General features: G+C 41.4%; 1 protein-coding gene across 2 annotated transcripts; it reads left to right on the top strand.

The window, feature by feature from the left end:
• Positions 1–413: 413 nt before the first annotated feature.
• LOC148018136 (DNA-directed RNA polymerases II, IV and V subunit 8B-like) lies at positions 414–13,965 on the top strand. 2 transcript variants are annotated; one of them, XM_087662056.1, is made up of 6 exons: positions 414–586; positions 698–811; positions 898–1,055; positions 13,082–13,176; positions 13,342–13,470; positions 13,558–13,965. In XM_087662056.1, the coding sequence occupies exons 2-5, from the start codon at positions 739–741 to the stop codon at positions 13,454–13,456; spliced, it is 441 nt and encodes a 146-aa protein (XP_087518182.1). In that variant the 5' UTR covers positions 414–586; positions 698–738; the 3' UTR covers positions 13,457–13,470; positions 13,558–13,965. The 2 variants fall into 2 exon arrangements, with proteins under 2 accessions (XP_087518182.1, XP_087518181.1); XM_087662055.1 differs by having other exon boundaries at positions 417–586; positions 13,342–13,956.
• Positions 13,966–24,970: the final 11,005 nt, after the last annotated feature.

Below are 24,970 nucleotides of genomic sequence, written 5' to 3'. Positions count from 1 at the left end.
CTTATCTTGCCACACATTCCCAATGTATTCTCCCAATGCAAATGATGGTTCATAGTTACATAGCATGCATTTTGCATCTCACTTTGTTCTTTATGTGATTGTGGAAAGGATGCTTTGATAAAATTGCAACATTCATATTGTAATCTATGTGGTTTACATGCCACTTTAATGTTGATAAGCATCAAGTATCTTAACTATTCTCAGTGATAAGCTTACTAATAAAACACACACACATCAACCCTAGGAAATCTATGGGACTAAAAAAACATCCTCACACCCATATGAAACGCCTTTTCTCACAAACTATGGCAACCCCCATACTACATGTTAATTTGCAACAATAGCAGTCGGAGCAACACATACCTAGAGATAGAAGGCAACTCTAATGTATCACAACATTTATAGCTCTTCAAATGAGGTCTTATTCACATGGTGTGATGGGGATAACAGTAAGGTATTCTTCAATTATGTATTCGCGTGTTTCTAGTAGAAAACTACAGGGACAAAGGACCCGAACAAGAGTGTAAGAGGATGCCCTTAAGCTGAAGGCTGCCATTGCCCGTCGTAGAGTGGAGCTGCTGCACAGGTTTCTCTCTCTCTCTCTCTCTCTCTCTCTCTCATACTGTCTCATAAGATACTTGCCATGTTTGTCATAAATTAGGTTTGTATTTTTGAAGTCTTCCTGCTTTGTGGGCAGTGGTTCTTAATCCAGGAAATTGTTACTGCCGGGAGGCGACCATGGTGGAGCTTCTTTTCGAAGATATTTTCACCATTGTCAGAATGGATCCGGATGGGAAGAAGTTTGACAGGGGTAGGGTACAGTCGATATGGTTCATGGTGTTTAGTGATGCTTACAAGGCTTTCTCTGTCTCATGCACTGTTATGCTTGTTTGGCAGTCTCAAGAATTGAAGCTCGAAGTGAGCAATTTGACATGCACATGCTTCTTGATGTAAATACGGACATCTACCCTTTGCAAGTCGATGATAAATTTACAATGGCCTTATCGAGTACGCTTAGTTTAGATGGCACCCCTGATGATGGCACCTTTGATCAGGTATGTTTTGTTCTAGAGGATTCAAATTTAATGGAGTCACAGGTCTTAAATGTTGGTTCATAAGAAATTTCTTCATCAAGGTCTTAAATGTTGGTTCATCAGAAAATTATCCATCAGTAGCTTTTTATGTGACTTGCAAGTTTGGTGCTCTATTCTGGAAGTATGTTTTGAAATGTGGGTATGTTTTAGAATGCGACATGTGCGTTTGAATGGATGGAAACTTACAATTGTAGGCGTCCCTCCATTGAAATCCCATGCATCGTGTAGTGTGATTCCCTTGCACCTCTTTGAACGGAACATCTTGAGCATTCCTTGCTCACCCTGGACTCCCTCTACCAAATTTCCCTTTATCTGTCTACATACTTCTATATTTGTATCCTTGCCACACGACTGTTCTTTGTAGGGAATCCTCTGCCCATGTTATCTTTATTGAGAATCCTTTGCCCATTTTGTCTTCACCGAAAAGAAGGAAAACCATATGATCCTTTAACTTGGGCTACCCAAAAGAGATATCTATCGTCCCTCAGAGCTTGTTAGGATCTTGGGGATTGCATTGTGAAACCCTTGGTTTGATACCTTAGTCTCTCTGGGATGGGACCCTTTAGATAAATGATGACTGAGTTATACTCCCTCTTTACTTGGGCACCTTTTCTGGGCGTGTTGAGCAAGTAAAATTAAAGACTTCAATTGTGAGTTATCGTATCTTTTAAAAAAAATGTTGTGGGCATCCATCTCTCATTTCTCATGCCTACAGTTTCAGTGTTAGCTCTTCATAACCTTCCTTCTTCTCCCCCTCCTCATCCTTTATCATGTTCATCAGTTGCTGTTCTTGTTATTGGTGGTGTTGTCTTTGTTGTTAAAGCTACCATCCAACCTTGGAAGCTACCACCTCACCCTTTACTGTCTTTGTTGTTAAAGTTACCATCCAACCTTGGAAGCTACCACCTCACCCTTTACTGTTTCCACTAGCCTCTTGCTGATGCTGTTGTGCTGCATGTGAAGGTACAGTGGGTTTTTTAGAGAAAAAGTGCCGAGAGTGTATGAACATGACCAACAACATAATGAACTTAGATTAGAATGCAGAACACCAAAAGGGAGAGAATTTTGATTAATGAATGTAGTAACAAAATAAATGAAGTATAGATGTATAGGTGCTCAAGGAGCAGAGTTGTCCAACAACAATTGGTGCAACAATTGGCGCTTGTGGGAATTGGATTAGGAAGAGCACAAGAGAGTGTTGTCCTTTGTGTATAGATCTGGAGTGTAGCAAAAAATCTCAAAGATGATGTTGATGAAGTAGACAATAGCTAAGGGTAATGAAACACAATAGCTTAGGCTAAGGGCTAAGTTAACAAAGAAGCATGCTCAATTTGATGGCTAAGTTAACAAAGAAGCATGCTCAATTTGATGTCATGGAGCATCTAGCCATAAAGAGGTAGCCGTTAGAAGAGTATCTAATAGTAGGCGATTGCAACAACAGAGCTAGATGATGCTAGATAGAAGCTTGGCATTGAAAACTCAAATCTCCAAAGGTTGTAGAAGGTGGCGACAACAGTAGAGATTGATGAAGAGGGCTGCGTATTGCAACACAATAGCATGAGACCTTTGGGAAGTAGGGCAATGGTAGGGAAGAATTGGGTGACATGCTGGTAGCAACAGTTGCATGCTTTGATGTCTGGGTTAGCGGCAATTTAGTCAGCTGAGGGCATGTGCAGTGGTGGGCTGTGCATTGGAGTTTATTTTAGGCATTTTTTAATGTCATTATTATGGTGGTTTGGCCCTTTATTTGCTACTCGACTTGATCATCTTTATGGCATATTTTTGTGCTATTTATATATCTCCCTCCTCCCCAATCAGATTATTCATTACCTACAGTCTTCTAGAGCAGCTGAGAGAGGAGTTGGTGTCAGTGCCCATGCAGCCAGCGACTCATTGTTGTTACAGCTGTTCACTGCTGTTGTAGGTCTGCTTGCTACTGGTCAGTTTTCTCACTCTTTTTCTATCTAGGCAACCTGCTGCTGCCCTAAATCTTACTATTTCCAGCATCAGCCTGTTAGCAAATATGTTGGTTCATGGTTCATCATTAGATAGGTTTTAGTGGAGGGAGAGGAGTAGCTGCTAGTGCCTTCATAAGTAGTGACTCACATTGGTTTTGTATTGTCTCATATCTTGGTATATGGGTTCCATTTCCCGAGCATCTCTTTGCTTTTGAGTTCTTTGTGTAGTGTTCTTTTCTTTTATAGTGTTTCTCTTTCCCTTTCCTTTATCTCTTGTGTTTAGCAGTCTATTACAACGGTTTTCCACACTTCCATCATTGCATCCACTTGTGACACAGCCATTTGCATTTTTCATCTAGCTGCTTGCACTTTCACTATTCCACCAAGTAGATTGCAACTTGTTTTTTCTTAGTTTTTTGTTGCCTTTGGTGCTTAATCAGCTTGTGTTTTTATTGTTGACCTGCATTCAGGTTCTTTGGTGTTTGCAAATTGGGCAAGTGTGTTTACAAGTTGTCTTGCAATTGTCTTGGGCTGTGTTTTGATTTCTCTAGCAGTTGTCATCTTTTCTGATTAGATTTTATGTCTTACACTCGTGTGAACTCTTATGAGTGCAATTCGTGCTATGTCTTGGTTGTACTCTCTCTCTACTTATCTTTCTTGGCATCTTCTTGTTCCTCTACTGACAATAAACTTCATGGCCTTGACTATCTCACATGGAGTGCTATTATGAAAGCATGGTTTGTACAGAAGTGATCATGGTACGCGGTTTTTAGAGCTATTGAGCATCCTCAGCCTCCCACTCCTTTTCTTGATGATTGGGACCAGGACAACCATGAGGAAGCTATGCTTACATGGGATTTCGATGATGCCTATGCATATTTTGCTCTTCATGATATATCTCTAAAGAGATTCTACCGGCGGTCACTTTTTGTAGGACAGCTTTAGGTATGGGAGTATGGGAGAAGCTTCTGATGTTGTACTAGGCTCGCTCGATCATGCGTGTAGTTACCCTCTATGGACAGCTCTAGTAGATGAAGTTTGAGCCGAAGGGAAGGATACTATTTAGTCCTTCTTGCTTTGTGTTACTCAGGTACATGATCAACTTTTGTACATGCAGTCCGCTCTTCCCAAGGCTCATTTAGTTGGGATTGTGCTCTACAACCTTCCTTTGGAATTTGATAGAGTAGCCAATGCTTTGCGGGCCCAAATGTCATCGACGCTAGTGAGCTTGACTCATATGTTCTTAATGTTGCTTGAGCATGAGGCATTTGCGTGGTTACAAGGGAGGCTTCCATCTTAGTATGGTGGCTCCAATGAGGCATTTGTAAGTTGTAACTTCAACAAGAGGTGACAAGAAGAAAAAGTTGAAGGCCCAATGTTATTTTTGTGGTAAAGATCGGAGATTTTTGCAAGAACTATAAGGAGTTAGCTGCTTTGAGGAAGAAGGAGAAGTAAAAGAAGAAAGGTACGAACTCCTTTGTTGAGTCGGCTTTGAGGAAGAAGGAGAAGAAAAAGAAGCAAGGTACGGACTCCTTTGACCTTGACTCCGATCCTTCGGACAGGGCAAAGGCCGAGCTGGAAGGGGTGATTTTCTTTAGATTGAGGGAAGGGCTTGGTTGCCCCTCTTGTTGCTTTGTAGTATGGGTGATGTGGTCATCCCTCATGACTCCAGTGTCAGCAAGAGGAAGTGTGAGAGGGTGGTGAGGTGGGATAGGCGAGCCTCGTTTATACAAGCATGTAGGTGCACAGGATCATGAAAGGGACTTCCTTGACACATCGACTAAAATTTGACAAGTTGTTAAATCCTAGAGTTGGGGTTGACATCTAGGTTAATGATGTATTGTTTCTAGACAAAGAGTGGGATTGGCTCCTAGTTCGAGCTACGTGAGGGGACACTTTGGCAGTTTAGCCAAAGGTGGGAAATCCATCTTTACGTATGCTTAGAGGCATTGATGATAGGATCATTATGTATGCTATTGTGAGGCATTGTTGATAGATATAGAGAGCTACTATGATTCTTCTTTATTTTCAAGTTTTGGTACGATCAACATTGATATTAGGTTCTCTTGGAGGCACCTTAGTTGTGGTTTGAACTCCCACGGTTCTATTTTGGTGGTATTTATTGTATGGACTATGACGAGTCATTACCATTGTGTATCATTGTATTGTATCAGATTACCCATGATTTGAGAGAGGATGCTAGCAGTTTACTTAGCTCATGAGTGAGTTTGGGCATGTGCAGTTGTGGGTTGGGCATTGTAGTTTATTTTAGGTAGTTTTTATTGTCATTGTTATGGTGATTTGAGCCATTATTTGCTGGCCAAGCTACATTTATGTTAGCCCCAGATGTTGGTTGACCTGATCATCTTTATGGCATTTTTTGGTGCTGTTTATATGTCTCTTTCCTCCTTAGTCAGATTATTCATCATTTGCAGTCTTTTAGAGTAGGTTTTGTTGGAGAGAGGGAATTGGTGCCGGTGCCTACGCAGCTAGTGACCCACAGTTGTTTGCAACTCTCGTGTTTGGTATATGGATTCCATTTCTTGAGCATATCTGTGAGTTCTTCCTTTGTAGTGTTCTTTTGTTTTCTTTTGTTTTCTTTTGTTTAAGCTAACTAACTCCCACTAATCGGATCCAATGCTTATGCTGAGCCTTTGCAAGACTCTTAGTGAGAACATTTGCAAGGTTATCTTTGGTTTTGACCTTAGTCGATGTGACAAGACCATCATCCAAGATCTGTTGAATGAAGTAGTATCAAATATCTATGTGTTTGGTACGTGCATGGAACATGTTTTGCTAGGAAGCTTTGTGTCTTGATTCTCGCACCACAGGTGGCAACAATATTTTCATAATTTTCCTTTAACTTTTTCCATATAGCATAACCCGTATGAGGACGCTTAATGTTTGTAAGTACATCATCAGACACAACCATCTTAATGTATGCCATGGCCTTCTTGTTGAGTTTAGCCCAATCAACATCTGGCATAGCTACAGGCTTAGTTTCCAAGAGAGCATCATCAGAGTCCTTGAGAAACAAAGTAGTAGTGACACTAATTTCCTCTTTGAAATCAAGAGGTTTGATGGCACTAGCTTTGATTTGTGGAAGGATAGGATGCAAGGCATATCCCGTGACTTGTTGGCGCCTAAATTTGCTTGCGTATGACTTGCGGACGCTGCACTTGAATTGTCGCTGCAAGAAAACGTGACACAGCAGCCGTTGACTATCCCGTGACTTGCCGGTGCCTGAATCTGCTTGCACGGGACCTGTGGACGCTGCACTTGACCTGTCATTGACTGCCGCCTGCCCACGCTGACCAGGAATGACTGTTACCTGCCCTTGCTGACCAGAAATGACTGTCGCCTGACTGAGAAACGTGACTGTCACTTGCTTGAAAATGTCACGATTGACCTATAGATTGCTTGGACAGTTGTGCCTGCACAAGTTTAGCTCACACCAACCTGTAGAAGTGACAACCTGCTGTTATCTTCACGTGCGTGAGCTGAAACTGACTTGCACGGACTTCGGGAAGCGCGCACACCTTAGCCGCGGCTCTAATACCAATTTGAAGGGGGGAGTGTGCAATGGAAGTGCGAGCAGTAGTGTTGAGAGTAAGATAGAGTGAAGGCAGAGATAGGTGTACCAAATTGTGATGGTACACAAAGAATAAAGAATGTATTATATGTTAGGGTACAATAAAAGTGTGTTCACACGTGTATCACTTCATACACGGAGATGGACTTTACACCCAACAATTCCAACTAGGTATCCTTAGCACTCGTCTTTCTTTGTTTTCCACACCCTTATGGAGGACATCTTGATTCTTGGAATCTCTTAGATGTTGCCATAACCTCTTCCACGGCTTGGACATATCATCATTTAGTTGCATGGGTATTGATGGCTGAAAAGAATATGCCAAAATATTTTGGTTAAGCTATTCATACTACTATCTATATTATGAATAGAACTCCCACAACTACAGTTCATGGGATGACCCCCAAAGAATTGTTTATAGGCAAGAAGCCTGATGTGTCACACTTGAAAGTGTTTGGCTGTATTGCATATGTTCATGTGCCAAAGGACAAGTCATTCACTATATTATCTCCACTAGAAAACCATGCATTTTATCTATTTACAGGTCAACCAGCATACTACATGGCTTCTACGATAATCATCTACATCTTCACTTGCATTTGCAGTTGCCAGCCTGTTGCAGTCTGCTACTGTTGTGTTTTGCCTTTCAACAAGATGCCCTGTTGATTGTCTATCTCCCAGAGCATACATGGACTGTTGGCCCAAATCATGTTTCCAAAGCGTCCCCAAAATGATCTGTCCTTTGCAGAGTCTGCCACCAGGGGATGTGTCGTGGAACCTCTTTTTTTGGATGCCACATGTGACAGGTTGTAACAAGATGCCATAGAGTCATTCCTGGCCTATATTTGCATTTCAACTTCTAAAGCAAGCGTCCTGACTCTCGACTGACCGACTCCCAGACATTGTGCAATGTGACAACTACAGCTGCCATCTGCCACAACTGCTACGATTGCAGCCGTCACCACCTACATCAACACCTAGGATGTGCAAATTGTGCATACTATGCCTGTTCTTGCAGCAGCTGTATGTGCCACCACTTCCTGCAGATTTGTGCATGGTCCTGGGACCTGGGCTTGTTCTTGGTACCTGCAGACTGCGATTGCATCTGGGTCTTGCCACCACTAGACTTGCAAACTGCACCTCCAGGTCTGTAGTGCTGAGTGCTCAGTATGCACTATTTTTTAGACTTCCACTGTCCAAAGTCCAGACCTGTTCTTCTAGACTTGCAGGCTGCAGGTTGCAACAGTGCAACACTGTTCTCCCAGATCTGTTCGCTATGGCATCATCTTCTTGACACTCCTTGGCAATATCTTCTTCAGCTCCTATCCCTTGTATTGATGGGGCAGGGATAGACGTTAGGTGTTGGTTTCATGTAATTAGCTGTCCTGTGTTTGTATCCTTCATGCTCTTTTCCCAGTTTTGTGTGCTTTACTGCTTTACCATGATATCTGAGGAAACAGGTGGCTGTCTTTCGGCTATCTCCTAGGTGATCTGTTGTCCTGGTTTTATGGAGCTCATGGTGTCATTTATCTTGCGTGTCTTCTGATTTATAGGTCAAGGTAGTTGGTGTTGCAACATATTGATGTAGATGAGTAGTTTGTGCAAGAGCTGGGTTGTGAGTGCAGGGAGTTGAGAGCAGTAGAGTGAGAGAGAGATTGAGCACGACACAATGGGTATACGGTACAATGGCTAGTGTACTACATTTCAGGTTTTGAATATATATAAAGTACAAAGTGTGAGGGTGCGTTCACACCCGAACACAATAACTTAGTATATAAGCAGTAATCAACTTGAGAACGATGAAATCCCTGAGATTGCATAAATGTATCAAATTTGTGATACCATTTGCGTGGTGCTTGCTTCAGCCCATAAAGACTTTTGTTGAGTTTACATACCATGCGCTCTTTTCCCTTCGCAACAAAACCATCAGGCTGTTGCATATTGATTTCCTCATGCAGATCACCATGTAAGAAGGCGGTTTTTACATCCATCTGTATGAGTTCCATGTCCTCAGATGCAACCAAGCCCAAGATGGTTCGTAGAGTAGTCATTGTGACTACAGGAGAAAAGATTTCATCAAAATCAATTCTATGTTCCTGCTTATACCCTTTAGCAACCAAGCGTGCCTTGTACTTGGGCAAAGAACCAGAAGTGACTTTCATTTTGTAAACCCATTTGCAAGGTAGCACTTTTTGTCCTTGTGGCAGAAGTACCAAATCCCAAGTGCCATTCTTCATGAGAGATTTCATCTTTGATAGCATTGCTTTTTGCCATTTTTTACTATTTTGTCTGTCCATTGCTTCCTGGAAGCATGACGGTTCACCACAATATGTTAACATGACATAATCAGCCACATAGTTTACTCCAGGAACAAATCCATTTGGCTGTGTTTGCACTCTGGTCGACCTACAGACCCAATGGTCAATATTTGCTGGCTGTTCAGCCTGTAAATCTACATTAACAACTTGTTGTTGTGCAGGTACAGCTTGTTGTATAACTGGTTCATGTTGTTTTAGGTGCACATGTTCTTGTTGAATTTGTGGGACATCATGGGCAAGATCCTACTGATCATTTACAGCATCATTCCCTGTATTTTCAAGGACATTTTCAGCAGGTATTTGTTGCTATCTAATGGGCATTCTTTGCTGTCCAATTGGTACATCCTCCCAGAATACAATCCTTCTGACTTTCTCTGTTCTTTCGGGCTGTTTGTGCATGTGATCTTTCCAGAAGATGACATCATTGCTACGTACTACTTTTCTTTTCTCAGGATCCTATAATCTATACCTCATTTCACCTTTATCGCCATATCCTAGGAAAATACATTTACAGGACTTTGGCTCAAGTTTGTTGTGTTCTTTCTTATGTATGTGCACAAATGCCTCACAACCAAACACTTTCAAGTGTGCATACAAAGGTGACTTGCTCGACAACACTTCTTGGGGAACTCTTTTCTCTTTCCTCCCCGAAAAGACCTGTTTGGTGATTGATTAATCAAGTGTACGACTGATTAATCAAGTGTACAACCTTGTCTTGAATGGTCCGATTCATACGCTCTGCAACGTCATTTTGGGGCGGATTATGAGGAGCAGTAAGCTCCCTCTTAATTCCTTTGCTGTCACAAAATCTTGAAAGGCTTTGAACATATATTCCCCACTATTGTTAGAGCGAAGGCATTTTAACGTCTTGCTGGTCTGATTTTCATCAAGTGTCAGGAAATTTTTAAATTTATCCAAGGTCTCGTCTTTGTAACGGATTGGATAAACCCAAACTTTGCGTGTGGCATCATCAACAAAGATAATAAAACACTTCCTTCCCTCTAAAGATAAGCCTGAGATTTGACATACATCTGAATGTACTAACTCTAAGGGTGAAGACTTAGGAGAAAGAGATTTTTTGTGTGACATTTAAGTATGTTTACCATAAATACAATGATTACACTATTCTAAATTAGCATACCTCAAAGACGGTAAATAACCCAAACGAGAGAGCACTTTCATTCCAGATAGACTCATGTGTCTCAACCGGCTATGCCACAAAGAAACACTTGGCTGGTCAGTTATGACGACAACATGGTTACGCACACTAGATATATGCAGAGGATACAGAGTATCACTTTTGGACCCCTTGGCAACAATGCGCGAGCCCTTAGATATTTTCCATTTGCTATCCTCAAAGGTGGTGTGATAGCCTTCATAATCTAGTTGCCTTGTGCTTATCAAGCTCTTCTTGAGTTGAGATACATGTCTTACATTATGCAAAACAAACATGGAGCCATGTTGAAATTCCAGTTTCACATTGCCAATACCTGTAATTTTACATGCATAGTTATCCCCCAAGTGGATGACAACACGTACTGCACCATTGTAGTCAGAGAACTGCTCATGATGTGGTGTGACATGAAAGGATGTACCTGAATTAAGTATCCAAGTGCGAATATCATCCTTAGAATTTGCAATCAATGCATGTGCATCCAAAGAAGAAGCTAGAAGTACATCACCATCACTGTCATTATCATGAGTAACTACATTAACCTCTTCTATATTCACATTGCTCTTTTTGGCATGCTGGCTATCCTTGTTTTCAGTCTTGTTGGCTTTGTTGTTTTTGTTTTTGCCCTTCTTTTTCTTTAGCTGAAAACAATCCCTTTTGTAGTGCCCCTTTTTGCCACAATGATGGCCCTCCACATTCTTTCCACGAGATTTATTGCGTGCTCAATTTTCAGAACTGCTCTTATTCTGAAATCTGCGTCAAGTGTGTAATGTATTTTGAAGACTTGTTTGCTGAGTTGGTCTACCTATTGTGTTCTTCCATCAACAAAGAACTCCCCACATCAGAGTATAATAACTGAGCATTCGAATTACTCAAAGTTGTCTTGAAAGTATCCCAACTTTTAGGTAGAGTGCATAGCAAGAAGGTAGCTTTGAACTCTTCATCAATATTAAAATCCAAAGCAATCAGTTGACTGAAAATTGAGTTAAACTCATTCAAATGTACAGACATGGTTGTACCCTCTTTCATGCGAAAGTCCATCAAAATTTTTAGCCAATAAACCTTGCTAGCTGCACTTTTTTGAGCATACAATTCTTCAAGCCTTTGCCACATTGCATATGTTGAATTTTTGAAGTGCAAGTTGTCTAACACTGAGAGCTCATTGGTAGAGCGAGCAAGCTCATCTAAGTTATCCCACTCTTCTTGTTCCATGTCTACTGGTTTGATTCCCTTTGTTTTGATGGGCTTTACATGTTTCTTCTGCACCAAGACATTGTAGCATTGTTTTTGCCAAATTGCAAAATTATTGTCACCCTCAAGCTTCTTAATGTGCAAAAGATTATTGCTGTCATTGTTTCCAGCCATAATTTGCAGTCCCAAATTGACTAAAGAGTCATCAAAGGCAAGCCTAAATATGACACAAGTGACTACGGTACACTAAAGTACCAACTAGCAATGAAAATTCTGAGATTGCAGAAATTTCAGATTTACAAATAGATTTTCAGAATTAAAAGGTGTCTATTGTTGCACTCCTCAAGCAATTACTCACACATTTAGAGACCAAGCCGCCAGTTACATGTGAATTCCCTAAAATTTCACTTCAATGTCTGCTCCAAAGGCGTTCCCAAGCACAAATTTGACAATTTTGTAGATTGCATCAATACACGTACCCAAGTGCATATACCAAACATTTGTTGCACAAATTGAAGGGATTTTGCAAAAGCCCCAATTTTCTTGGGTTCAAGGTGTACAAATTTCAATGAAATTCAAGAAATTCCACTAAAATGTGAGAAGCCCCAAAATTTCTTGGGCAAATGTGCACAAAATGTGCAATTTCTAAGTTGGATTGTCCTAAACTTCACTGAAATTCCCAAATCGGAGAAAAGCCCCAATTTTCTTGGGCAAAATTTCACGTTGTGCTTGTGCGTGTGAATGCCATGCAAGATAATGGCAGAAATTAAGGAGAAATTTTTCAAGAGGAAAATTAAAAAAAAAAAACTTGACAAGCTTGTCCTGGCGTTGACTGGGACCTGTCAAGTCTGCCGCCTAGCTTGCGAACTGTCGCCAGACTGTCTTGCTGCCTGCCAACGTATCTGTGACTTGTTGTCTGCCCATTGAACCTGCCACCTGGGCTGCGGCCTGGCTGTCGCCCCGACTGTCTGGTGCCTGCCGACATGCCCATCTACAGTCTGTCCTTCCCTTTGCGACCTATCTGTCCGCCTGCTTGTCGCGCCCGCCGCCTGCAACCTGGCGTCTCTTCCTCAACTCGTCCTGACTGTCGCACGCCCTGACTGTCGCCTATCACCTCAGGCATGTCTCCTCACACCAGTTACCTCACGCCCGTCACCCACTCTGATACCAGTTTGATGTAGACGAGTAGTCTGTGTGAGAGCTGAGCTGAGAGTGCAGGGAGTTGAGAGCAGTAGAGTGAGAGAGAGAGAGAGAGAGTGAGCACGAGACAATGGGTATACAGTACAATGACTAGTGTACCACATTTTAGGTTTTGAATATATATAAAGTACAAAGTGTAAGGGCACGTCCACACCCGAACACAATAAAAAGCACAGTGACCCTTTATTCCCAACAGACATCCAGTCCTTTGGGCACTGGAACTGAGCCACAGCTAAAGAAATAATGACAGGAACAAGTATATCCTAAATAAAACATAGTTTGTACAAATTTCTGCTTGAAAGGGGAAAGCTGAAGAAGCACTACCTAGAAACAAGTCCTGGACAAAAAAGGTTCAAATTACTTAACAGCCATGTATCTGCGTGGATCCAAAATTTTTAACATGAAAGTGCATAGAAGAAAAACATGTCTTTGGGGAAACTGAGATCAAGATGCTTGTTCAGTTTTCAGGTGCTCAAGTTATCATGCAAATTTTGCTTGCTTATTATTGCTGTAGATGCACTCTTGTTACTTCCTTGACAATACCACCTCTGCAGACTGGCAGGAAATCTTTGGCTGACAAGTACGAGTATGTCATGTACGGGAAGCTCTACAAGTTTTCAGATCAAGAGTCTGGTGGCACTGTTAAAATGTATTTTCTCACACTCAATGCCTTCCTCATGCATGTGCACAGTTTTTTCCACTTTGTTTTACTTTGCAAGGTCTTGCAGTGGTGCAAACAGGAGCATTCTATAAAAGTTTTGATCTAAATGGCAGCTGCCAGACTCAAAAAAGAAAAACACTTTTGCATGTGCAGTGAGGTCTATGTATCATTTGGAGGTCTTCTGCTACTGCTCAAAGGAGACCCTAGTAACTTGGGGAATCTGATGATGGATCAGAGGCTTTATCTTCTTATGAGGAAGGTGGGCTAAGGTGGTTGATCATGGTAATTAGTGTTCTTTGTGGGTTTAATAGCTATCTTATAGGCAGTTTTAATGAATGGTGAGCTGAGGTTTCTGCGCGCTGTGCTTAGATACTGGACCTTTTCTACTAAGTTACATCGCAAAGACATAATCCACACTTTTTGAAGACCTTGCTCATCTGATGTTCCAGTTTTGCTGGTCAAGAAAAATGGTATCATGCACATGAACTGCATTTTTCAAACGCCCAGAAAATGTAAATATTTGAAAAAAACGCTTGCAATTTATTAGACTGGTTCTAAAACTCTCATTTGCTACATCTACCCAATGTTATGTCCATTCTTTGGCCTCTTTTAGGGTAACTATCAAAATACCCATCTGTTATCAAATCATTACACCACGTTCTATCAATCCAATGTGAGCCTGTCAGGTAAATATTCAGAATCTCTCCAGAAGCTACTTAATGTAAGCCTTTTTCCAGCTTGGTTGAACTTAACAAATTGGATACTCTTATGACTTTCCATATCTGCATTTGGTTTGCCTGAGACAATATTAACCCATTGTGTAAGCTGAGTTTCTGTGGAACATTGGAAAGGGATATGGATGAAGTCATGACCAGTATATTGTGATGGCTAAACTTTGAAGCCTGCACACAGTATCTAAACCACATATCATTATTATACTTGTTGAGAGTGACTTGCAGCTGCATGGTGTGGGTTCTGTGTAAAGCAGTCCAGCCTGGCAATTTGTAATGCTTGTTGTATGTTCTTGACAAAGCCAGGTTTGGGGTAGTCTTTTGTTTCTCTCTTTCTTTTTCTCCTTTTGATGATAAAATTGACCTTGTATTAGCGAGATCATGTGTGTCAAATGGATAGAGATTGGTAGCAATAAATTAAGAAGTTAAAAATTGAAACCAATTTGTTTTGTGGTCGATTTTATATAACTTAGGAAATCTATCTGCTTTGGAAAGTGGGGCGAGGAGTGTTGATAGTAGGTGTGTATGGTGATGGCCAATTACAGAAGTGGGGGGCTACAATATTTGACAAGATGCATATATGAAGATGGAATCCCTATTTTGGTGTTCCTCAAAGTTTACTTAATAGCCATCTCTATATTTCCTCAATCATCATCTAATTTGCATGGTAGGACATAAGAGTATGGACCCTAGAGAATGCATCATTGTGAAGAATAGCCTCATGCTAAGCATTCACATACAATCGCAAAAGAATAAGTTGCCTTAGAAAATAATGAGGTAGTAGGATGCAAATTGCAAGTGGAGGAAGGAAGCATCTAGTCAAATTCTTGACATATTCTAGTCCCCATTGTACTTCCAAGGTTTGCTAAATACCCAAGATGTTCCATTATTCATATGCGATCTATGTGCATAAACATTGCAAGAAATTATTGTTTTGCTTGTACAATCTATCAAAATAGTGAGCCTGTTTTCATCAAGATGTTACAAGTGAAGTAGAGGGTTTCTCAATAGCTTGATTGTAGCAATGCATGTAGAATATGTATGAACCAAAGCACCAATAGAACCATCTAATTATTTTGCTGTGTTTTGTGCTCTTTCAAAATATAATAATGGAATTTTTCATAGCAACTTGAGTTGCTAAAATGTACGTATGCTTCTCACCTTTATACTTTTGATAGAAGCAACCTATAAGTATTCAAACATTGGGTTTAAAAAACGAACCCCTTTTATCAAACCTTCCATCTCCATTCTTAAGTTTGATTTCTTATCTCTATACGAGGCCAAACCTTTCAACTTCATTCATAAGTTTGATTTCTTTTATCTAGTTTCTTCTTGGTGTGTTACTTGCACTAGCCAATGCACTACTTCCCAATGAAAGTGTTTCAAACTAGGCCAACTTGGAGAGATTAGTGGAGCCACTATCCATTGTCAACTTAGCTTTCTCTATACGAGGCCTTTTAATATCATTAGTTTTGGGATTACCATTTTTAACCACCATAGCATAGTTAGGCTTTTGTTGGATATTTTGTATTTGAATAATGATGACTTTGACTTTTGGACATTCTTTGGAGTAATACACCTACACCCCATAGATAGTAGCTAAAACATGCATGTGTGATCTCACTCCAATGTACCTAACAACTTCAATGTTAAATACGTTAGTGTATCTTGCCCATAAGTTCAATGTTAAATAAGTTAGTGTCTCTTGCCCATAAGAGACATTACTCTTGCTAGGACTCGCTAAGAGAGGCACATACAACATGTTTCCCATGCCCTTTGCAATACTTAGTATATTCTATAGATAAGAGGATAGATCAATAATTTTGACACACAATCTTTTCTAATAGAGTATCTCCCATTTTGATGGGATGCCATGGCATTAGTCCAAATCCAACTCTCCCCAAATGGAACCCCAATGTATGAATCAATTGTGTAACTTGTTTCTTTGAGAAACATCACATCGAAAAACCCCTTACTTCCCTAATAAGTTCTTAATAATGCCAAGGTCCTTGAGCATGACATTAGACCAGTTAGCTACACCAAGAGGCTTGGAAGGATTACTCGTCAACTAGACTAGGACAACCTTCATGAGTATTATTTACTTTTTGTGAATCAAGAACAATCTTTTATTGCTTCCCTCATGATGTGTCAATGAAGACTATCTATACTTTTGATTTATGAGATGCATTGTGGGTTTGCCTTATTTAGCCTCTAAATTTAGGGGTCCCCTTGTGTTTTCACACAATGGTCTTTGGTATGGTGAGTCAAGTGTCCATGACCATGAGTCACTCAAGAACATGGTGCAATTAGATAACTAGTAATGAAAACAGTGGAAGTTAATTGGAGTTCATGAGATAACGAATGATACATATAGCCAATGCTTTCCAACCTACATACTCCCTTTCTTGTCCTTAAAGAACCATCTCTCTCCAATTGTTCCAGTTTCATCTCTCTCTCGTTGTTTTCTTTGCCCCCATCCTTGGCAAGTTTTGAATGATAGCTCTTGAGGGCTGAAATGATGAACGGGTTGCCTCTTACCTATCCAACCTCTAATCCTCACTAAGAGAACTAAAGAGGGGCACCACCTAGCCAAAGGGAGGATGGGCTAGGACATCCCTTTTCTCAAAGAGAATCAAGAGAACCAAGACACAAATTTACAAGAGAGAATATATATACTAGACACCATATTGGAATATAGGAGAGAGAGATGAGAGGAGAGGGATACAAGGGGAGAAGAGGTAGAAGAAGCTTGTCATTATGCTACATGGAATGAGAAGCTGAGAAGAGAGGGAGATAATAGGAGAAGAGGTAGAGGAAGCTTGCCATTATACTACATAATAAAAGAACTTACTCATAGCTTACCTCAAAGAGATGAGGGTATTCTAGAATGCTCTCATGGACTTGTCATTGTCCTCTCTCCCCCTTCTTCATTCTCCATGGGCTCTTTATATAGCCTCTATGAGGGATTAGATTAAGCTAATATTCTTGATTAACATAATCTTAGATGATGTATGGCATCTTTGAAAATATGGAGAATAGTGGATGGGACAAGTCCCCACCTTGGTCATCATGCAAGAAGCCAAGGGTGGTGGTAGACAAAATAGAGAAATGGAGCTAGATTACAAGAGGTGGGTGCCCAAAGCACATTATTATAATATATTTACAAGAAGGACAGAGTGAAAAGTTGGTGCCTTCGTAACTTCAAATCCGTGAGGAATTTGAAAAAAGTTTCTTCTGCAACTTTGTAGACCAGGTCGAAACCGATTGGGCATCGCGGGAATTTTCTTGAAATTCGCTTTTTCTTGGGAGTTATCGAGATTATAAAAAATGGCTTTCAAAAGCTGCTTTGACTTTAGTCCCCCATATGCATATAAATACATATAAGCATGTGACAAAAGGGGTCCATGCTTGTAAGCTTTTGTGCAAGATCCAAATGACACCATGATGTGGATATTGACTTGTGTGCTAGGGTGATGTGTCCTCTAATGATGGTGATAGATTCCAAATCTTAGTGATGCAGACGGAGCCCATGTGTAGTTGGAGGCTAGTTCTTTGAAAAATCTATGCATTCACTCAACTCCTAGGTGTAATCCATTTTCATCTTCACTAAGATAACCATCCCTTTGACCCTTTACATTGACATGCCTTCTAAGAACTTGTTCCCCCCATTTGCTAGAGTTATCGTAATCGAGAAGCAATGTAGCATACCTAGTGTTTGAAGAGTAAACCCAAAGTGATATGGTAAGCTCTTGATAGGGGCTTTGGCCAAAATTTTGTGGTAATAATCCGGGTTGTAAAAAACCCGGATCATTAGCCCTCCCCTTAGGCTGATTGCTCCAAAGTGTTTATATTTCTTTGAAAATAAGGCTTCAGTCGCCATCCATTTACCCTTGTCTTGTGAACCTTCCCATCCATGTCACCTAGCTTATAACTGCCATTTGGATATCTCCTTATGACCATGAATGGTCCTTCCCACTTGAACACAATTTTAGCATCCTTTCTATTATCAAAGCGGTTATCATAGCGTAGCACAAGTGATCCTTCCCTTATGTGTTTGCCAGCCAGCTTCTTATTAAAGGTCTTCCTCGTCTCTTCAGCCTGCATGGAATAGTGTTGGACTGCTGCTTCTCTATCTAACTCCAGCCTCTCTAGATCCAAGATCCTTTCCTCTAACTTCTTATCTTGATTCTTCTCTTGACTGGCTACTAAAACACACAAACTGGCCAGTTCCACCTCTATAGGAAGCAAAGCTTCTTGGCCATAGACGAGGTGAAATGGAGTATAGCCAAGTGAGGTTCTGAATGAAGTCCTGTAGGCCCAAAGAGCTGCATTCAATTTTTTATCCCAGTGCTTGGGTGCATGTGTACCTGCTTGGTAATTATCTTACAAATCAGCCCATTCACTTTTTCGACCAAACCATTACACCGTGGATAGTAGGGAGTAGAATGCGTGTGCTTGATTTTTAGCCTTTCCATTAGCTCCCCTACTAGGTTCGCCCTAAAACCAGGACCCCGATCAGAGATAATTTCCAAAGGTGTGCCAAACCTGCAACAAATATTTTCAAACACAATTTTTTCCACTTCTTGGGTTGTGATCCTACTAGTTGCTGAAGCCTCTGCCCACCTCGTCATGTAGTCCACTTCCATTATGATGTATTCCTTGCCAGATTGAGTTCGTGGGAGTGGCCCTATTGCATCAATTCCCCATTTCTCAAATGGGCCATATGTAGTTATGGGATTTTGTTCCTCATGCACTAGCTTCCTTGGTCCGGCCTTTTGGCAATTGTCACAAGTGCGGCACCAATGTTGCACATCTCGATGTAGACTAGGCCACACAAAACCGGCTTGGAGAATCTTCCTACTGGTTATTGCTTGAGCAAAATGTCCGCCACAAACCCCTTCATGGCAGCTCTTAATCACATCTATAATCTCCTTTGCTGTTGGCACCCTTCTAAGCACTACATCCTTTCCTTTGCAATACAACACATCATTTATCAAGTGGTATTTAGTGGCCTTAGTAGATAGCCACCTTTTCTCACTTTTACTCATATGTGTAGGTGCCTCACCTTGCTCAAGAAAATAAAGCACATCTTGTAGTTGAAACTTACTCTGAAACAAGGGAAGCTTTACTGTAATGATTCCCACCATTACCTCTTTCAAATTTTCAGCTGCTAGAGCATTTGCGTCGCCATTTGTGCGCCTTGGCACAAAATAGATTTAGGCTTTCTGTAGCTTTCTCATGAGAGTTTTAGCTTCCCTCATTTTCACTGCTATGTTATCATTTTTACAAGCCCAGATTCCTTTCATTTGCTTAACAATGAGTATAGAATCCCCAAAAACATTAAGTCGAGTGACACCATGTGAAAGACACCACCTCAAACCTAAAAGCAAGGCTTGATATTCTGCCTCATTATTAGAATGGACATCCTCCAAGCTAATACCTTCTCCATAAAGTTTGTCACCTTCCGGACTGAACACCACTATTCCTGCTGCCGCTTTGCCTTTAATACGCTTGTAGGCCCCATCGAAGTAGAGGGCATGGGCATTCTCCACCCATGGCGGCTCCTCAAGAGGAGGTGTCTCCTCTTTTACCTTTCCCTTCTCCTTTTCCTTCTTTTGATGGCATCTATGGGTCAACAAATCAGCTAGGCAAGCTCGGGTAGAATCCTCCACCTTGAAGGTGTAGTCAAACTCTTGGAGTTGTATCACCCACTTAGCGATTCTAGCTGAAACATCCATGTGCTGTAAGGCATAGGGAAAATGCTCTTCTGTCGTGATCACTGTGAATGGCCTAAGGAGAAGATAAGGACGAAACTTTATTATAGCAAACATTAGAGACAAAACCATCACCTCGACCATCTTGTACCCTCGTTCTGATGCTGTCATTACTCTACTAGAAAAGTAAACCGGTCTCATTAGGCCAGTTTTAGCATCCTTTTGTATTAGTGCTGCCCCTAGAGCATCTTCCCCAAAACTCGGGTTGACAAAAAACTCTTGATCCCAACAAGGCTGTAAAATTATAGGAAGGGTGCTAAGAGCCTTCTTCACCTCGTGAAAGCACCTTTCGCTTTCGTCACTCCAGAGGAGCTCCTCAGAGTGGGTTAACTGTTGCAGTGGAAATATTAATTGGGAGAGGAGATGAATGAACCGCCCCATATATCGCACCTTCTGAATGAAAGAGGTTAGTTGCTTCACAGAAGATGGTGATGGCACCGCCAATAGGGCCTTAACTTTGTTTGGATCTGCTTCAATGTCCCTCTCACTTACGACATGCCCTAACAAAGTTACACTGCTTTCACCAATGCGACACTTCTCATGGTTTAATTGCCCCCCCATTTGTGCAAGGCGGTTGAAAGCTTCATCCACCTTTCCTAGATGTAAAGCCTTAGAACTATAAATACAAAAGTCATCAATAAAGACCCTAATGGATTTTCCAAAATATGGCTGGAAGACATAATTCATGAATCGCTGGAAGGTAGCTGGGGCATTTGTTAACCCAAATGGCATTACTTTGTAAGCAAAACAACCCCAAGGTGTAATGAAGGTGGTCTTCTATTGATCCTCCTCAGCTATTCGAATCTGGAAATAACCTGAATACCTATCACAAACAGTGTATCTCTCATGCCCGGCCACCTCGTTGAGTATTTCATCCTGAAAGGGAAGAGGAAAGTGATCTCTCTTAGTTGCAACATTTAGCGGCTTGTAATCCACACAAATCCTCCATTTTCCATTCTTCTTGGGTATCACCACCACAGGTGAAACCCACTCTGAGTCCCCTATTGGATAGATGAAGCCTGCCTTTAAAAGTCGTTGCACCTCAGTGAGTAGAGCATTTTGTTGAACTACTCCCAATCGTCGTAGTCGCTGCACCACTGGCCGTGCTCCCTCTTTTAGATTAATGTGATGTTGTACTGCTGTCACACATGTGATGTGTTCATAATCAGAAATAAAAAGCGCAGAGTGTTTTATCACCACTTCCATGTAGGCTGCCTTCTCCTCAATTGATAGATCCTTAGCCAACATTTTTTCTAACCCCTCCTTCTCGACCTTTGGAAGCTGCTGTGAAATTTCACTACTAGAAGGCCCTTTTAATGTAATCCCCATCACTTCTAGAGAGCTTTCTTCCTCCTCATTAGAAGACTCTCCCTCTGTCATAGATGACCAACCCTCGCTGGAACTCCATTCATCAGCGGTGGTCTCTAACACAAGATCCTCCTGTTGGCCCTCCTTCATGTTGTAGATAGTGCTCTTCCATTTTTTATGCAGCCCCTTTTGTGGCCTTAGCTTTAAAGCCCCTGTCTCCCAATCTTGTCTGGCTTTAATTCCCATTAGCCATGGTCGCCCAAGAATGAGCGGATAGCCGTCCCCCTTCACTGGCATCACATACATGTCAAGCTCCAATTGCACTCCACACACCTTTACCTTGACTTTGTTTATAACTCCCAAACAATTTACTACTACATTGTTAGCCATTTTGGCCCCAAATTTAGTAGTTTCATTTACCTCTAATCCCAAACGATACATCAACTTTTCCGTCATGACACAAATCTCTGCACCTCCATCCACATATGTCTTTGACACTCTCTGCCCATTGATTTCGGCTTCCACTAGAGGCACAATATCTTTCATCTTTCTAGCCTAGATTGCATTCACATGTCTATTCTTTATGGGTCTAATGCTTACCATCTTTGACCATTGTCACCGCACTGTTGGAGATAGATGTAGTAATTGTGGCCATGAAATTTTTGGCCCTTGATTCCTCACATCAGCAAGCAAATCATAAGCTCTAGTACCTTTACCTAGGGAAAAATCATATGGCTCAATGTGTCGGCGTGAGCGAGCCCTCCTCTTTTTACTGTTGCGTGTCTTTGCAGCCATTGATGACTCTGCCTCCTCTTCCATATTTTCAATCTCCTTTGGTGGTGTAGCCTTCATTCTCTCAATTCTCCGGGCTTTCTTCACCGGCATTGCTTCAACCTCTACTACTTTGGCCTTTCCTTTGACATCACTCTCATCTAAACTAATTATCCTAACATCATGATTCTCTGGCGACTGGACAGGCAAGGGCGGCACCTCTGCAAGTGGTCGAGGATGCTGGAGAACTTGAACTGGTGGTGGATGCCCTGGATTCGGTGGAACAAACCTTTCCCTAGGTGGTGTCACTTGTTGTCCCCTCCTTCTTGGTTGGAACCCATTTCCTGGAAAATGCCTAGGATGAGGGCAAAAATACATACCATGGCCAGTCTCCCCACAATTATAGCAAACATACTCTCTTTCTTGCCTCCTTGGACCTCGATTGCCTTCATTTATGAGGGGAGGGGGCCGCACTCCTTGCACCAAATTTAATGAAAGGCTTTCAAGTTGATTAGTAATGCGTTGTAAAAGCTCTTGCTGTGGTATCTCTGGTTCAGGTGGGGCCTCTGCTATTTCTCTAGGCCTTGGCATGGTTGGTAAAACCTGCATGGGCTCAACTCCCCCCTTCAACTGGGCTTGATACTTCAATTTTCTATCTTTCTCCCTCGCATAAGTGACTGATTCTTCATAGGATGTGGGAAACTTTCCTTTGACCTTCTCCCTTAGTAGAGGATGGAGTCCGGCTAGAAAACAATCTTTCTTAAGGCAATCAGGTACTCTTTCTCCCTCGGCTAAAGAGGCTGTCCATTTATCCCACAATTTTATAAACATGCCTTCATAGGTTTGGTATTCCCCTGCTATGGTTTGGCGAAGATCTAAGAGCTGTCTCCAAATATCTTCAGGTGGCTTTGTATCTTGGTACTTGTGCATGAATGCGGTCTTGAGATCCTCCCAATTACCCCTTGTAGCCTCCGGGAGAGCTTGATACCACACTCGAGCATTACCCTTTAGAACTAAAGAGAAGGCCCGTACTTTGGTTGCTTCATCATCCCGGCCTGTGACTAGGAAGGCCATTTCCAAGTCATCCAAAAAGTCTAGAGCTTTTTCCCCTTTGTGCCCAAAAAAACTTGGAAATGCCATGTTGCCTTAGTAGAGTATGAAGATGAAAACGTCTAGACTTAAGTTGTATTTTATAAGAGGAAGGATGAATGGGTTCACAGATGCATTGATTTCAGCAAGACGTCTAGGCCCCAGTATGCTTCTAATAATGCCTTGGAATCTAAGCTTTGTGCTAGCTACAATCTGCACAGTTTGCATAGCAAGTGGATGGATAGGTCCGTACAACTCGTTCTGATTCATGAGAAACTATTATAATAGGATAAAGACATGTACATTGAAGGATGCATTGTAGTCTAGCATTGGGAAGATTATAGATTCTGGTGATACAAGAATCTCCCTTAATCTTTCAGCCCCAAAGTACATGACAAGACGCTGCTGGAAGAAAATCTTCCTACTGATGCATACATTAACTCGGATGTTTTGTACAGAGTGGAAGGTGTAGAAATTCGGGCCATTGTTATTATTCATGAGTGGAGACTACTTAAGGGAGTAGAGGGAATGCACTTTCTTGATTTATGAAGGATTTTTCCCAGAGTGTTTCTTTTTGGAACCCACCAACTTTGCTATACAGAGAATTTGCTCACCAGTGATTGTTCTTGCCTTGGTGTGTCCATCCTCGGTGACATATATTTCATAAGGTGTGATGGCCACCTTTTCAACCACACCCAACCTTCGAGCTAACAACAGTTGAAGGTAGTCTCCATACTTTGCACTTCTACAAAACTCCACACCGTTCATGCATAGTTGTTCTCCTTTGATATAGATTAGGCCAGAGAGAGAGAGGGATTTGATAATTTGGAGACGAGGACCTCTTGGAAGGGCCTTCACTTTGTTTGCAAAACACTCACCACAATTATAAGAACCTAGCAATTGATGGCAACATAATTTTTTCCGTTGTGAGATAATGGAATTTCTAAAGTGAACACCTTTTACCCACATGCGTGTCGTCATCCGATAGGCATACTTTCTTTCTTGAGCTTCTTTAGGAGACAATTCTGGGAGTCGTGGACTTCGACCAGCTTCAAAAATAGTTGGTGAAGGCGTTGAGGAAGAGCCACTTGGGGAACTTGTTGTAGAGGATGCACCACCATGTGTTGTATCATTCCACATAAGGAGGTAGAGAATTGTGGTTGAGAATGTCCTCAGTGGGGGCACAAAAAATGAGGGCTGAAATGATGAACCGGTTGCCTCTTACCCATCCAACCTCCAATCCTCACTAAGAGAACTAAAGAGGAGCATCACCTAGCCAAAGGGAGGATGGGCTAGGACATCCCTTTTCTCAAAGAGAATCAAGAGAACCAAGACACAAATTTTCAAGAGAGAATATATATACTAGACACCATATTGGAATATAGGAGAGAGAGATGAGAGGAGAGGGATACAAGGGGAGAAGAGGTAGAAGAAGCTTGCCATTATGCTACATGGAATGAGAAGATGAGAAGCGAGGGAGATAATAGGAGAAGAGGTAGAGGAAGCTTGCCATTATACTACATAATAAAAGAACTTACTCATAGCTTACCTCAAAGAGATGAGGGTATTCTAGAATGCTCTCATGGACTTGTCATTGTCCTCTCTCCCCCTTCTTCATTCTCCATGGGCTCTTTGTATAGCCTCCATGAGGGATTAGATTAAGCTAACCTTCTTGATTAACATAATCCTAGATGATGTATGGCATCTTTGAAAATATGGAGAATAGTGGATGGGACAAGTCCCCACCTTGGTCATCATGCAAGAAGCCAAGGGTGGTGGTAGACAAAATAGAGAAATGGAGCTAGATTACAAGAGGTGGGTGCCCAAAGCACATTATTATAATATATTTACAAGAAGGACAGAGTTGAAAGTTAGTGTGGTGAAAGAGAGAAGAAAATTGCATGTAGCCAACAGTCTGCGCCTTCGTAACTTCAAATCCGTGAGGAATTTGAAAAAAGTTTATTCTGCAACTTTGTAGACCAGGTCGAAACCGATCGGGCATCGCGAAAATTTTCTTGAAATTTGCTTTTTATTGGGAGTTATTGAGATTATAAAAAATGGCTTTCAAAAGCTGCTTTGACTTTAGTCCCCCATATGTATATAAATACA

The sequence above is a fragment of the Lygodium microphyllum genome, chromosome 21, assembly GCF_053477565.2.
Source record: "Lygodium microphyllum isolate KBCC chromosome 21, Lygodium_microphyllum_v1.1.10, whole genome shotgun sequence".
NCBI lineage: Eukaryota > Viridiplantae > Streptophyta > Polypodiopsida > Schizaeales > Lygodiaceae > Lygodium > Lygodium microphyllum.
The sequence above is the reverse complement of the archived record's forward strand: the minus strand, read 5'-3'. Positions and strand labels throughout refer to the sequence as shown.

Coding starts and splice junctions, on each gene's coding strand:
- LOC148018136 (XM_087662056.1), top strand. CDS start 739: ATGGTGGAGCTTCTTTTCGAAGATATTTTCACCATTGTCAGAATGGAT. Junction 812..897: donor TGGGAAGAAGTTTGACAGGG/GTAGGGTACAGT, acceptor CTTGTTTGGCAG/TCTCAAGAATTGAAGCTCGA. Junction 13,177..13,341: donor TCTGGTGGCACTGTTAAAAT/GTATTTTCTCAC, acceptor TTGCATGTGCAG/TGAGGTCTATGTATCATTTG.